This window comes from Nicotiana tomentosiformis, chromosome 1 (assembly GCF_000390325.3).
Source record: "Nicotiana tomentosiformis chromosome 1, ASM39032v3, whole genome shotgun sequence".
Lineage (NCBI taxonomy): Eukaryota > Viridiplantae > Streptophyta > Magnoliopsida > Solanales > Solanaceae > Nicotiana > Nicotiana tomentosiformis.
The window spans coordinates 2,902,085-2,916,935 of record NC_090812.1 but is presented as its reverse complement, the minus strand read 5'-3'; the positions used below and the strand labels follow the sequence as shown (position 1 = coordinate 2,916,935).

At 37.0% G+C, this 14,851-nt stretch overlaps 1 protein-coding gene and 1 pseudogene across 1 annotated transcript; one reads left to right on the top strand and one right to left on the bottom strand.

Moving 5' to 3' along the window:
- Positions 1-1,018: 1,018 nt before the first annotated feature.
- LOC104092356 (uncharacterized) lies at positions 1,019-1,804 on the top strand. The gene has a single exon (XM_009597950.1). The coding sequence runs from the start codon at positions 1,019-1,021 to the stop codon at positions 1,802-1,804; it is 786 nt and encodes a 261-aa protein (XP_009596245.1).
- A 610-nt stretch (positions 1,805-2,414) lies between these two features.
- LOC138899430 (uncharacterized) lies at positions 2,415-4,297 on the bottom strand (annotated as a pseudogene).
- Between the last annotated feature and the right edge of the window lie 10,554 nt (positions 4,298-14,851).

The following is a 14,851-nucleotide window of genomic DNA, read 5'->3' as shown; positions in this document are numbered from 1 at the left end:
CTAAAAGTTGATAGCATTATAGGGAGCAGGATGCACTGTAGGCATCAGAGTAACTAAGCTATGCATATTAGAGTCTACTAGTTACATATTAGAGTCTACTATTTGCACACCTTCATAGGGTGCGTTACAAGCCAAAACATTACTAGAAAAACTATTTAAAGAAGAGGTTGTTATATCATGTAATGGAGCTGCCAGTGTAGGTATAGAAGATCTGCCGGAAGAACAGGATTTAACGAGCCTCTCGTGATTAGTTCCTACTTGGTCTTGATGGTACAAATCTTGGACAAAAAGTGATGGTGTTGCAAAAAGAAGACAGCTGCTACCATCTGCTTGCTTAGCGCCATATTTAACTAAACTATCTGCCACGCTATTTTGCTCCATGTAAATATGATGGATAGGTGGGCTACCCAGCTGTAGGAGCAACAACCTACGGTCATCAACAATATTAGTATAATGAGGGTTAGTTTTTGTGACCATGCCAATTACCTCAGTGGCATCTGTCTCAATGTTAGAGAGGTGTGAGTGTGTTGCGCAAAGCAATTTGTAATCCCACGAGTAGCGCAATGAATTCTGTATGGACACTGCTAGTTTTAGGTAATTTACCAGCGAATCCCCTGACCCAGTGGCCCTGAGAGTCTCGAAATACACCTCCTCCTATGCCGTAGTTTCTTGTACAAAAGTCTTGTGAGTAGAAAACCTTTATTTTAGGAAAAGTTAGACACAAGACGCCGAATTATAAATCGTGTAATCCGAGTATATCATAAATTACACTTTGGCCCCACTTCAGAACCAACTGATGCGCATGCTACCATATTTTATCTGGTGCTTTAGCGTCATCCACGTGATTTCCACGTGCCTCCTCCTTCCTCTTTCCACATAACCCCATTTCCACTTGCACAAAACATGAATCCATCTCCCACTAGATTTTCCAACTAAAATTTACGGTTTTTTTTCACTTTAAATTTTCTGGGTACTATCATTTTTAGTCGGAAATTCACCAGCCGACGGGTCAACGATCATGAACCAGTCTCAGCTGCTGAACCGGAGTTACCACCCTTGGCCACCACCACGTCCCACAATGATACCCGAAAATCAAACCGCGCCAGTTTTTTCACAAGGACCTAGTTATACTCCAGGGAACGTAATCCGGAGTAATTGGAAACCCCACCGGTCGAACAACAAACCGCGCCGGTTTTTTCAGAAAAAGAAACAGAGACAAAATTATCGTTTTACCTCTTTCACCCCGCACAACACGACGTCGTTTCTAATCCGTGCAAAAAAATCCGGCGGAATCGCCTCTTTGGTTTCCCCATATCCGGCGACTCCGGCTGTTCTACCGACGCCGAAGTTTTCTCCTGCGAGGGAAGTTTTAGCTGACGTGGCGAAGGAAGAGTGGGGTGTAGACGGCTACGGGTCGATGAACGGGTTAATCCGGGTCAGATCGCCGGAGAATGAACATAAAGAAGAGGATGAAGGAGAAGGGGTTATTGTTTCCTGGGATAGTGACGTTGAGGAAGTGGAGAAAAGATTAAGCCATGATTTGAGCCGTTTTGAGATGATATATGACCCGAGAGATGGCGGGTCGGGTCGAGATGCATATGGGTTTGGTTACAGAGTTGATGACGTGGAGGAACATATTGAGAGATTGGAAGAAGAGAACATGGAGTTGAAAGACAAGATGTACGTAATGGAGAGGGAGTTGGAGGAATTGAGGAAAAAGATTCGGGATTTGGAAGGTGGTGGAGATGAAAACGAAAATGGGTCGGATAATGAAGCGGGTTCTGAGAGAAGTGTAGGAGATTGAGGTGCATGCAAGCTGCTCCGAACACCATCGTAAAAACAATAAAAAAGAAGGAAAGTGTAGTAGATTGAGGTGGCCATTGAAGCAGAAGATGATAAATTGTTATGAACTGTTTTCTTCTGGCTTCTGTATAGTTTGTTGTGTTTAGGTTGGTAATAGTGTAGCTCTTAGGATGTTAATGTTGCTTCTCTTGTTAACTTTTGATCTGACTAATAAAACTTGTTGATTATCAATTTTATTATGCAGAATTTTTGGGTTAGACACGTGCTTAGTTTAACTGCAAGTACCACTCTTGATAATCCATGTTCAACAACAAATGCATGAAAAACTTTGCAGCTTCAACGTTCCCCTCAATGTATAAACAATTGTGCTATGTATTGGATAATCAGAATTTACAAACTTTATTGAGAGTAAATTTGAACATTTTGTGCTCTGCATGTATTAGCAGAACTTTTTCTATTTTTCTTTTTTCCTTTGAGGGAGGAGAGTGGTCAAATTTTCCAACAGCATTAGTTATTATCTGATTTAGAAGAAGTAACCATATTATAAGGTGTTAAATAAGAATAGAGAAAAGCAAAAAGATGACATCTTTGGATTTGATCTCTTCTTTCTCATTTTGCAAAAGTCCAGAATTATTACTGTCAAAATGCTAAAAAAAATGACTGCGCAGATTATGATAAACAGCTAACAGCAATAAAGAAAATACAATGAATGATAAAAAACATATACATATAACCCCATTCAAACATAGAAATTAGTACTTCAAAAAAACATGTAATACCAATATTGAAACGCAGGGAAATCCAGAAATACTTCAATCAAATCATTATGTTCCAACAGATCATTGCATCTGGAACTCAACATATTACTCTCTGTGGCAAATCCTGAATGTGCAAGATTACTGAACTTTCATCTTCATCACTGTGATGATGTTGAATGAAGGTCAATAATAGTAATTATAACCGCGTGATGGCCCGACGTAGCTTGCAGCATTGTCCAGAGCTTGCATCATAAGCATGTGTTCCATATGTTGTTCTTTCAATCTGTGCTGAGCTTCATAATATGATAATTCCGACCCCTCTTCTTCTCCTTCCCCTTCTTCATTTTCTTCTGGTTTGTCTGATGAATTTTCGTCTGTTGGCGATTCAGATACTGGCTTCTTTTTGGGATTCTTGGCTGATTTTTTCTTTGTTTTCCTAACTGATGAACCTTTTATTGGTGCACTGATGACCGTATCGTTGACTACTTTCTTGATTGGTTCATTCTTTGGTTTCATGATCACTGCATTTTCTTCTCCTTTTTCATTTTCTTCTGGTTTATCAGCTGAGGTTTCTGCTGGTTCCTCGTCCAAAGATTCAGCTACTGATCTCATGTTGGGATTTTCTCTAGGGCTCTCGGCTGATATTTTCTTTGTTTTCCTAACAGGACTTTTCGTTGGCGCACTAATGACTGGCTCATTTATTGACTTACTTGATTGTTTTTCCCTTTAGTTTCATCATCACTGGATGTTCTTCTCCATCTCCTTCATTTTCTTCTGGTTTCCCGTTTGGAGATACTGGCTTTATTTTGGAATTTCTTCTAGGATTCTTGGCTGATTTTTTCTCTGTTTTCCTTATTGGACTACTTCTTGTTGGTGTACTAATGACTGGTTCAATGATTGCTTTCTTGATTACAGGATTTTCTTTTGGTTTGTTGACATATTTGGAAAGGCCACATTCAATATGTGTTCCAAAATCACAATCACCACAATAATACAACCAGTAATTATGATCCGTCTTTCCATGACAGAGATCACAAACAAAAATGGTGTTTTCATCCTCATCCTTAAAAGGGGAATCGAAAATAAGTTTAAGTTCATGATGATGTTGATCAAGTAAGATAGTTTGAGGCAAAAGAGCACTTTCAAGTGTAAATCAAAGTCGCCAATGAGCACAACTTAAGCTACATAATCTTCCTTCAGATCCACAGGCATTACAGGTAAAAGATCGGCTAGAATTAGTTGGAGTTGGAAGAAGCGTTAAAGGGTGAGAAGGATGAGAAAGGTGCACCAGAGAACGAGGCGCGTTAAGACAATTGTCATGGAGGTAGAAATTGCAAGAGATGCAAATGGCTCAAAAATCGGTTGCTCACAGGCTTGGCAATGAAGTTCGTCACCTTCATCAAGAACAAGTGATTTCAAAATATGGGGGTGGCTGAAATGTTGTTTAGCTTGAAATTTCATGTCTCTCAATTTCCTTAGTCTGTATGTTTTCAATGTGTGATTTCCTTTGGGGGGGTAGACTTGGTTTATATGGATTTCTCGAAAATGAAATATGTGAATTTAGTACATCCACCATCAAGTTTTCTTATTCTTATTCTGGAAAACAGCTGACTTTTAGAGAATCTGAAGAGAACTCTGATTTTGGAATTTTTCAACCTAACGCACCACCTTAGGTAACATGTGCTGGTTCGTCTGTGTTATTCGAATGTTGGAAAGAAAATAAATGAACAAAGCAACGGAAGAAGAGGAAGTAGCCAGCGGCAGAGTCTTAATATGAATAAATAATTTTGGAGTCAAACTGATTTTTTCCCCAAGTCTTCTGCAACTACTTTGGTGTGGTTTTGCAACTTGCTTGAATTTTTTCATCATTAAGAACTAATGTTGAATTACTTATTATTAGGAGATAGAGAGAGATGCGGAGGGAGAGGACTTGACTATGTCTTAATTAGAGGTGGTTTGGTTCATATCTAAATCTATACTATATTAAAAGCACAAAGCCCTTAACGAAATGTCGTTTGTCTTTTTTACCCTTTAAAAACAGATTTTACATTGGACAAAATTATAATTTAAGTTATTTTCCTAATATTTAGAACTTTAAAATCAACTAAACTTTGAATATTAAATCTTTCCTTGTTTAAAATATTATTATAGATTCTTAATATTTAAGACATTAAAATCACTTAAGATTTACCTTTCATAAATTCTTTCCTAATTGAGGTAGGTAACACAAGTATAATTGGTAGTACTAAAAATTAGAAAAAAATTAAGGCTAAACGTTAGTATACTTGTCAAAAAGACACGTAAAAAAATAATCTTTGAGCATAAAATTTTTATTGCAAATAACTATAATTCTTTAATGTTGTTTTTCTTTATATTTACTCCATAATATCTTGAGCTTAACTGAAATTTTATTTATTAAATTCTCCGTATTTGAATTAAGTCCTTATATTTAAGATTCTGAAATTAATTAAAATTTATCCAGAATTAATTAAAATTTAATCTTCTGTAAATTTTGTTCTTATTTGAATAGTGTATAACAATTATATAAATTCCTTCCGAGCTAACTTTGAACTTTATATATGCACTATAATATTTGTTTTATTACATTTGTACTCCTTTCCTTCACTAGCTTGCTTTAGTATCCTTTTTTAGTGTTTTTATTTTATTTTTATTGCCCTTTGGTTTTTGTATTCATTTGACATTAGTAAATTATTAGTTACATAATAATATATTTTAAATACTACCCTTCAGTATTATATAGATTTTCAAGGGTAATCTGTTATCTCTCAAATTTGAAAGGAAGCATAATAACTTGTGAAATTGAAATTATAACATTATAAAGTGGGAACAAGTTATAAATTAAATTATTGACTAATGATTGAGAATTTTTATGAGACAGTTTCTTTCTTGAAAACTTTCTTGAATGAGTTAGTTATACACTATCAACATTCATGATCATCCTCATAAACTTACACTTTTATTTTATAACTCAAGCATAAATTTTAAATAAATTAAAAAAAAATTATACACTTACATTTTTCTTCTTTTTAAAAAAAAAAAAAAAATTCTCCACTTTCCTTTACTTTTATTTTTTAATTTTTCACTTTTTACTTTTATTATATTTAAATTCCCACTTTTTTTATTTTTTTAATTTCCACTTTCTTTTAATTTTTTTTTAAAATTTTCACCTATATTTACTTTTTTTTTAAATTCCAACTATCTTTTACTTTTTATTTTTTATAATTTCCACATTCTTTTACTTTTATTTTTTAAATTTTCCACTTTTTTTTACTTTTTTATTAAATAATTTCCACCTACTTTTACTTTTACTTTTTAATTCCATACTTATACTTTTCCTATTATTTTATTCACATCCTAAAATTATAAAAAAATATTTTATTTTTTCGGTTTTTTAATTGATTTTATTTTAAAATAAAGATAAAAATAAAAATAATTTTAATAGTAATAATTGACCTTTTAAATTATTTTTAATTTTTACCCTATATAAAAAAAATGTAACAAAGCTAAAAAAAATATTTTAAATTTCTAAAAATATTTACACAATAGAAGGTGATAAAAATTCAAATATAGTCAAAAATTAGGTTCTCACAGCTGCCCCTCTTTGCTTGGAAACATGAAGAGCTTTCACACAAAGACTAGGTGAGCCATGTGACTAATATTTGACCAAACCGTTATTCAAAAGGAAAATAAATAAAAGATAGAGTGCAACCGAGTCCTGGTTTGGAGAACATACATATCTCGGGTTATAGGGAAATCGGATCGCGTGTAGTTCAAGGAGAATGGTGGAATGATGAGTTGAGGAGTAGAGTGAGGTTTCGTCGAGGCTCCGGTCCGCAGTCCTGCTATTATATCAAAAATAAAAATGGAACTAAACAGGCCTATCAGCTATGAGTTACCAAATTTCTATCTATGAGTCTTCTCAACTTGATCTTGAGTTTTGACTGGTTTTTCATGCAGACTCTGATCTAAACCTTGATGCTCGCTAGTTGTAGGTTCTAGTTCATTGTTCTATAGCTTCTTCTAATTAAAACGGGACTTCAATGCTCGTGGCTTTAGTCATGTCTTGAGCATTTCACATCTTTTTGCATTTTGGATTCACTTATTTATTATTTTTTTCTTTTATTCTGAATTGAGACTTGTTCTTTTGGTCATTTCAAACTCTGTGCCTCGAGGTAAAACCTACTCAGACATCAAAACAATCAAACGAATGAAATTTTTCTGCCCCAGTTTGCACTAGAAAAATTTTGTGAGTTATTGTAACAAAAACTCTATAGTACTTCATTATTAAAAGCGATAAAAGGGTCGGGAATGGTGTACTCGGAGAAAACATGATTCTTTGGGAATGGTGTACCCTGATTGTCAAAATGGTGCCCTAACAAGGGAGAGGGAACCCTATGTTGGAAAAGGAGACTAGGGAGTGGAGACCCTATGTTTAAAACAAAATCAACTAGGGAGTGAAACCCTATGATGCAAAAATGACTAGGGAGTGGAGTGAAGACCATATATCTAAAATAAAATTAACTAGGGAGTGTAGACCCTATGTTAGAAAAGCGATTAGGGAGTGGAGACCCTATGTCTAAAATAAAATCAACTAGGGAGTGGAGACCTTATGTTGGAAAAACGATTAGGGAGTGGAGACCCTATATCTAAAATATCATCAACTAGGGAGTGGAGACCCTATTTTGAAAAAGAGACTAGGGAGTGGAGACCCTATGTCTAAAAATAAAATTAACTAGGGAGTGGAGACCCTATGTTGGAAAAAGCGACTAGGGAGTGGAGATCCTATGTAGGAAAAGAGACTAGGGAGTAGAGACCATATGTCTAAAATAAAATCAACTAGGGAGTGGAGACCCTATGTTGGAAAAACGAATATGGAGTGGACACCCTATGTCTAATAAAATTAACTAGGGAGTGGAGACCCTATGTTGGAAAAGTGACTAGGGAGTGAAAACCTTATGTCTAAAATAAAATCAACCATGGAGTGGAGACCCTATGTTGGAAAAGTGAATATGGAGTGGACACCCTATGTCTAATAAAATCAACTAGGGAGTGAAGACCCTATGTCTAAAATAAAATCAACTAGGGAGTGGAGACCCTATGTTGGAAAAAAGACTAGGGAGTGGAGACCCTATATCAAAAATAACATCAACTAGGGAGTGGAGACCCTATGTTGCAAAAGAGACTAGGGAGTGGAGACTCTATGTCTAAATTAACATCAACTAGGGAGTGGAGACCCCATGTTGGAAAAGACATTAGGGAGTGGAGACCCTATGTCCAAAATAATATCAACTAGGGAGTGTAGACCCTATGTTGGAAAAGAGACTAGGGAGTGGAGACCCTATGTCCAAAATAACATATACTAGGAAGTGGAGACCCTATATTGGAAAAGAGACTAGGGAGTGGAGACCCAATGCCTAAAATAAAATCAACTAGGGAGTGGAAACCCTATGTTGGAAAAGGTGACTAAGGAGAGTGGAGACCCTATGTTGGAAAAGAGACTAGAGAGTGGAGACCTTATGTCTAAAATAATATCAACTAGGGCGTGGAGACCCTGTGTTGGAAAAGAGACTAGGGAGTAGAGACCCTATATCTAAAATAACATCAACTAGGGAGTGGAGACCCTATGTTGGAAAAGCGACTAGGGAGTGGAGACCCTATATCTAAAATAAAATTAACTAGGGAGTGGAGACCCCATGTCAAAATAAAATCAACTAGGGAGTAGAGACCCTATGTCAAAATCAACTAGGAAGTGGAGACCCTATGTTGGAAAAGAGACTATGGAATGGAGACCCTATGTCTAAAATAATATCAACTAGGGAGTGGAGACCCTATGTTAGAAAATAGACTAGTGAGTGGAGACCCTATATCTAAAATAACATCAACTTGGGAGTGGAGACCCTATGTTGGAAAAATGACTAGGGAGTGGAGACCCTATGTCTAAAATAAAATCAACTAGGGAGTGGAGACCCTATATTGGAAAATCAACTAGGGAGTGGAGACCCTATATTGGAAAATCAACTAGGGAGTGGAGACTCTATATCTAAAAATAAAATCAACTAGGGAGTGGAGACCCTATGTTGGAAAACGCAGCTAGGGAGTGGAGACCCTATACTACCATGATTTTGAACTTTTTTTGTTTTTAAGAGAATGAGTAAAATACGGGAAAGAATTTGGAGAAAACTTCTCTTTTGGAGTTGTTGTTGCTGCAAAGCTGTTTCTAGCTCCCGCGCAGTTTCTTCTTCTTCTTCTTCTTTTTTTAGTTGCACCTGCTTCTTGCAAGGTTACTTTTGGATTGCACATGTTTCCTGTTTTCAAACAAAGAACAATTGTTAGTTTGAAACGGTGGTTGGTTTTGCGGCCTTGAGTGTTTCAGTCGCTTGATCTTGGACGACTTCTTTGATGATAATTTCACCTACAACTACTAGTTTCCTGAATACCGATTGCCTTTCTGTCCCCAGAGAACCTCTGGCTTTTCTGAAACTTTACCATGACGGTTAGTCGCGTGAGAAACTTTTTCAACTTCATTTTACCTTTGTGGGTTTTTGACTTTCTTTCTTCAAAGCATTGGGGACTGATTGACTTTTCAAACCTTGTCAAGACGGTTAGTCACATGGGACTTAATCTTTTCAACTTCGTTCCTCCCTTATAGGAATTTTAATTTGATTTTCTTCTTTCAAGAGTTTTTGATTTCAAAGCATCTGCCGCCATTGTCACTCGGGGTCGACTTGATCCCCCTGCCGAGGTTGGGTAACTTTTGCATATTCGCTTGTATCAGATGAGAACCCTGTAAATCAGTCTTGCCATTCCTTCTTTGCCTTAGTTTTCAGAACAGAGTTAGACCGAAAGGGATTCAAAGAAAAACAAACAATGGAATGGACAATGAATTTAGACAAGAGGCATCCCTTTCGGGGAAAGGAAATAAGGACTTATCTGGAGTACTGATAAGTAGGGATTTTGACTACTTATTTACACTCTTTTACTTTAGTTTTAGCTCAAAAATGCTTAAAGGTATTCCCGAAAACTGATAAAATGTGCTTACTTGCAGGAGCATTGGAAAAAGAGCCAAAATGATGAAATTTAACTCAAGAAAGAGTATTTTTGGATAAGGACTAAAACCAAGAAAAAAGAGCAAAGTGCGAACCGCACAATATCAAGTGCCGCCACAGACTATGAAGGACGTCTCACAGAATTCCTTTGCAAAGTGCGGACCGCAAAATTATTGTGCGGCCGCAGAAGATGAGGTTCAGAGAGATGGAGTTCTGAGTCCATGAAGAAGTGCAGACCGCACTACTATTATGCGGCCGTAGAATTCAAGAGTGCGGCTGTACTCAGAAATGTGCGGTACGCAGAAGTCCCTCCTATCAAGCTCAAATTCAAGAGTGCGGCCGCACTCAGAAATGTGCGGTCCGCAGAATCTGAAGACGTGCGGCCGCAACCCAGAATTGTAAGGCCGCAGAAGTCCATCCTGTCAAGCCCAACTTCAAAGTGCGAATCGCACACAGAATTGTGCGGCCACAGAACCTCCACAGGGGAAATTTTGTCCGATAATTTCAGTTGTGTATAAAAAGTTCTTTCAGTCAGATTTAGGTCAAGTTTGAACTCCAGAAAGTAGATAGCCGTTTTTCCTTTACTGCTTTGGGAAACTTTGTATTAGTTTATCATTTTAACATTGGATTTTCATCCTTTTATCATCTATTATGAGTTTAATCTTATTTTCTTCCTAGTTTCTTCATTTTTGCCTATGAGTAGCTAAATCTCTAGCTAGGGTTGAGACCCAACTCTAGTGTGGGTACCTAACGGGTGTTTGATTTAGGGCTTGTTTGTGGTTGGGTGTATGATATTTAGCCTAGTTCTTACTTGAATTTAGGAATTAATGGTTGCAAACATTGATTCATGCCTAATTGACTTAGTCTCTACTTGAGAAAGAGTGACTAAGTTGTCACGACCCAAACTGATAGGCCGTGACGAGTGCCCGACTTCTACCTATCGAACACCTAAAGACACATATACATACATATATATACTGTAGGGTGAGCCGACAAGGCCACATACTATATAACTATACATGACTGTCTACAGACCTCTAATAGAGTGTACAAATGTATAAAGAAAGAGACTGGGCCCCATCGTGCCCATATATATATATATATATATATATATATATATATATATATATATATATATATATATATATATATATATATGTAAACACACCATACCAAAACTCAAAGCAGCTCCGGATCAAATAGAGCACACCAACTCTCGCTGATCAAGGATCCTAAGAAGGGGGACCGTCAGCCTATCTACCTGCACCCGCGGGGCATGAAATGCAGTGTCCGCGGGCAAAAAAGGACATCAGTACGAATAATGTACTGAGTATGTAAAGCATGAAAATCAGTACATAAAAGACATAGATGAAACATAGGGTAAAGAATTCCACTTGTGAGTCTAAATAACTTTGTGAATCCTAAAATATTTATAATATCATGCACGTGCGTGTAAATGTCGTATCATGCATAGGTATAGGTGTACATAACATCATCAATCCTCTGAGGGCATCCCATCATATCATCTCGGCCACTATGGGCAAAATCATCAACATATACCAGCTGATCAGGTGGTGGTGCGTATATAACACCTTAACCTTTTCCCATATCCCATATACATATAATATACGTGTATATAACTCCTTCTGGTCATGGGTCAATGTACATGTATAAATGTATGAAATGCAATAGAAATACGTTAATAAGATTTCTCAAATATCATAAAATCAATATACCTTCCGGACAAACTTTATCAAATACGTATTTTTCTAAGACCCGTGAATAGAGGATATAATAATAATTCACATGGGGAATCAAGAATATAGACACCTCTAGTATTTCTATGAATAGAGTCATTTATGAACGTTGCGTATTTTGCTCGTTTCGTTTGTATCATTTGGATCATGCCAGAAAGAAAAAAAGGGATAGCCTTAACATACCTCAAGTCGTCAATGCAACTCAACAACAAGCTTATGACAACTAGAGGGACAACCCTATAGCAAAGAAATACGTGTACAATTTAGATGGCGGTAGTATATTATGTATCTCAAGCGATAACTCGATTCTAAAATAAAACGGGCAGTATTTCCCCTGATTTTACTGCTCCCTCAAGCCTACTATAGGCGAGATACAAACATAATACAATCAGCAACTCAAAACCAACCTAATTACAATTCGGGACCTTCAATACAACAAAATCCCCAAATATACCATAATACACCCAATCAACAAATTATCAATTAGCCTGCAACTACAACGACGAGCGACCAACCTACTACCCTACCACATGTGGCGTTTCTCCATGCCACTTTTATCCTTCCAAACTCCATAAATCAGCAGAACAATAGACAGCCCAAAAGCAACACAAAACAGCCCACAAAATAGTCCACTACAATTCAAATAACTCGAACTCACGGCTTCCGATTACCGTCCCGTGAGGTCTAACTATTAGGAAACGAATTTATCAACTTTTCTTGATATTTTAAAGCTTAAAAACAGAAATTAAATTTTTTTATTAACTAATAAATACATTCCAAAACTCAAACTACAAAGAAAAAGAGAGGTGATATAGTGATACTTACGTCGTAGGGATCGTTCTGATGTTATCGCTTCTCGATTTCGTACTCGGGATATTAGTATTATTTGAAGCTATTAGAGAGCTCAAGGACCGTTCTTTTATGGTGTATCTGGTCAGATTCTATGTAAAATGAAGAGAAAGAGACGAGTTAAAACATATTTATCAAACTTTTGAAAAGTCAAAAGGTGCTAGCTTGGCACCCTCCGATTCGCCCATTTTCCAACGCTTATATCTTTTTATACGGATATCGTAAGAACGAACGGTTAAAAGAGTTGGAAACTAAATTCCAAGACCTTCAATTTGGTATATAATGTCCTAAAAAAACCTCATATAGTACACAAAATTTATTTCTCAAAAAGCTATTTTATAGGGCAAATTCGTAGTCGGTTTTTCCGCAACTTTAATCCGATTTTTCCCAAACTTTATGTGTTTTGTCCAACCATCAAATATAGTCATATTATGACTTTAAACTCATTTAAATCATGATTAACAAGTCTCATATTCATTATACGTCGCCTTCGGACGTACAGGGTGTAACAATCTTCCCTCAGAAATATTCGTCCTCGAATGTTAAACTCCTAGAGATTTATAGAAATTTTGGCAGAGTCTCCTATGTAATGGTATCACTACCAACCTGTCAGACAGAAACCGAACAATACAAAGCCACACAGGTCCACAATCATCAATAACACCAATGGTCTCACACAACCAATGACAATAACTAACATAAGAATCAAATACCATATACGTACCTAAGGCTGTGATGTCTCAGTCTGATTCTCCTTTGGAAGCGGAAACAAGTGAGGATACCTAGACTTCATGTCTTCTTCAGCTTCCCAAGTCATCTCCTCCACATTATTGTTCCTCCAAAGTATTTTAACCGAAGATACGTCTTTAGTTCTCAATCTCTGAACTTGTCTATCTAGTAAAGCAATTGGAGATTCCTCATATGATAGATGCTCTGTGACCTGAATATCGTCAACTAGAACGACTCTAGAAATATCTCCAATACACTTCCGGAGCATAGACATGTGAAAAACTGGATATACTGACTCCAAGTTGGAAGGAAAGTCTAACTCATATGCTACCCGGCCTACTCTGCGTATGATCTTATAAGGTCCAATGTACCGAGGGCTAAGCTTTCCTTTCTTACCAAATCTCATAACGCCTTTCATCGGTGATACCTTTAGGAATACCCAGTCATCTACCTAAAACTCCAAGTCTCGTCGTCGATTATCTACATATGACTTCTGACGACTCTGAGCTGCTAATAGCCTTTCCCGTATAAGCTTAATCTTCTCAACTGCATGTTGTACCAACTCTGGTCCTACTAACTTAGTTTCCCCAACCTCGAACCATCCGATAGGTGACCTACACTTTCATCCGTAAAGAGCTTCGTATGGAGCCATCTGAATGCTGGAATGATAACTATTATTATATGCGAACTCAATAAGTGGAAGATGATTATCCCAGTTACCCCTGAAGTCCATCACACAAGCCCGTAGCATATACTCTAGTGTCTGAATCGTACGCTCAGCCTGACCGTCTGTTTGGGGATGAAATATTGTACTAAGACTTATTTGAGTCCCCAATCCTTTTTGGAAGGACCTCCAGAAATTAACTGTAAATTGAGCACCTCTATCTGAGATAATAGATATAGGGACACCATGAAGTCGTGCTATCTCCTTTATGTAAATCCTTGCATAATCCTCTGCTGAATATGTAGTCCTGACAGGCAAAAAATGGGCTGATTTTGTAAGTCTATCCATAATAACCCATATATAAGTGAACTTACGTTGGGTACGAGGTAAGCCTATGATGAAATCCATGTTAATTACTTCCCATTTCCAAGTCGTAATCTCTATAGCCTGCAATAATCCACCTGGTTTCTGATGCTCAATCTTAACCTCCTGACAATTTGGGCACTGAGAAATAAACTCTGCTATATCCTTCTTCATTCCGTCCCGCCAGTATATTCCCCTGATATCATGATACATCTTCGTCGCTCCTGGATGAATGGAATAACGAGAATAGTGAGCTTCTCCCATAAACTGTTGGCGCAACCCTGCTACATTACGAACACATAATCGACCTCGATATCTGAGGACTTCATCTTCTGTAATCTCCAATGGTGTCTTCTCCTTTTTAGGGGTTGTATCTCTGTAGTGAGCTAGCACAGGATCTTCATATTGGCATTCCTTCACTTCAGTTACTAGAGAGGATATTGTCGTGTCCTGAATAGTAACTCTAGTACCACCTGAATCTAATAATCGAACTCCAAGATTAGCTAGTTGATGAATCTCATAAGTTATCTCACTCTTCTCTAGCTGTAAATATGATAAGCTACCCATAGATCTACGACTGAGGACATCGGCTACTACATTCGCCTTTCCTGGATGGTATAAAATATCAACATCATAGTCTTTTAGTAGCTCCAACCATCGCCTCTGACGTAAATTCAATTCCTTTTGCTTGAATATATACTGAAAGCTCTTATGGTCCGTATAGATATCAACATAAATTCCATACAAATAGTGCCTCCATATCTTTAGTGCATGAATCACCGCAGCTAACTCTAAATCGTGGGTGGGGTAATTCTTCTCGTGGTTTATTAGTTGTCTAGAAGCATAAGCGATAACCTTACC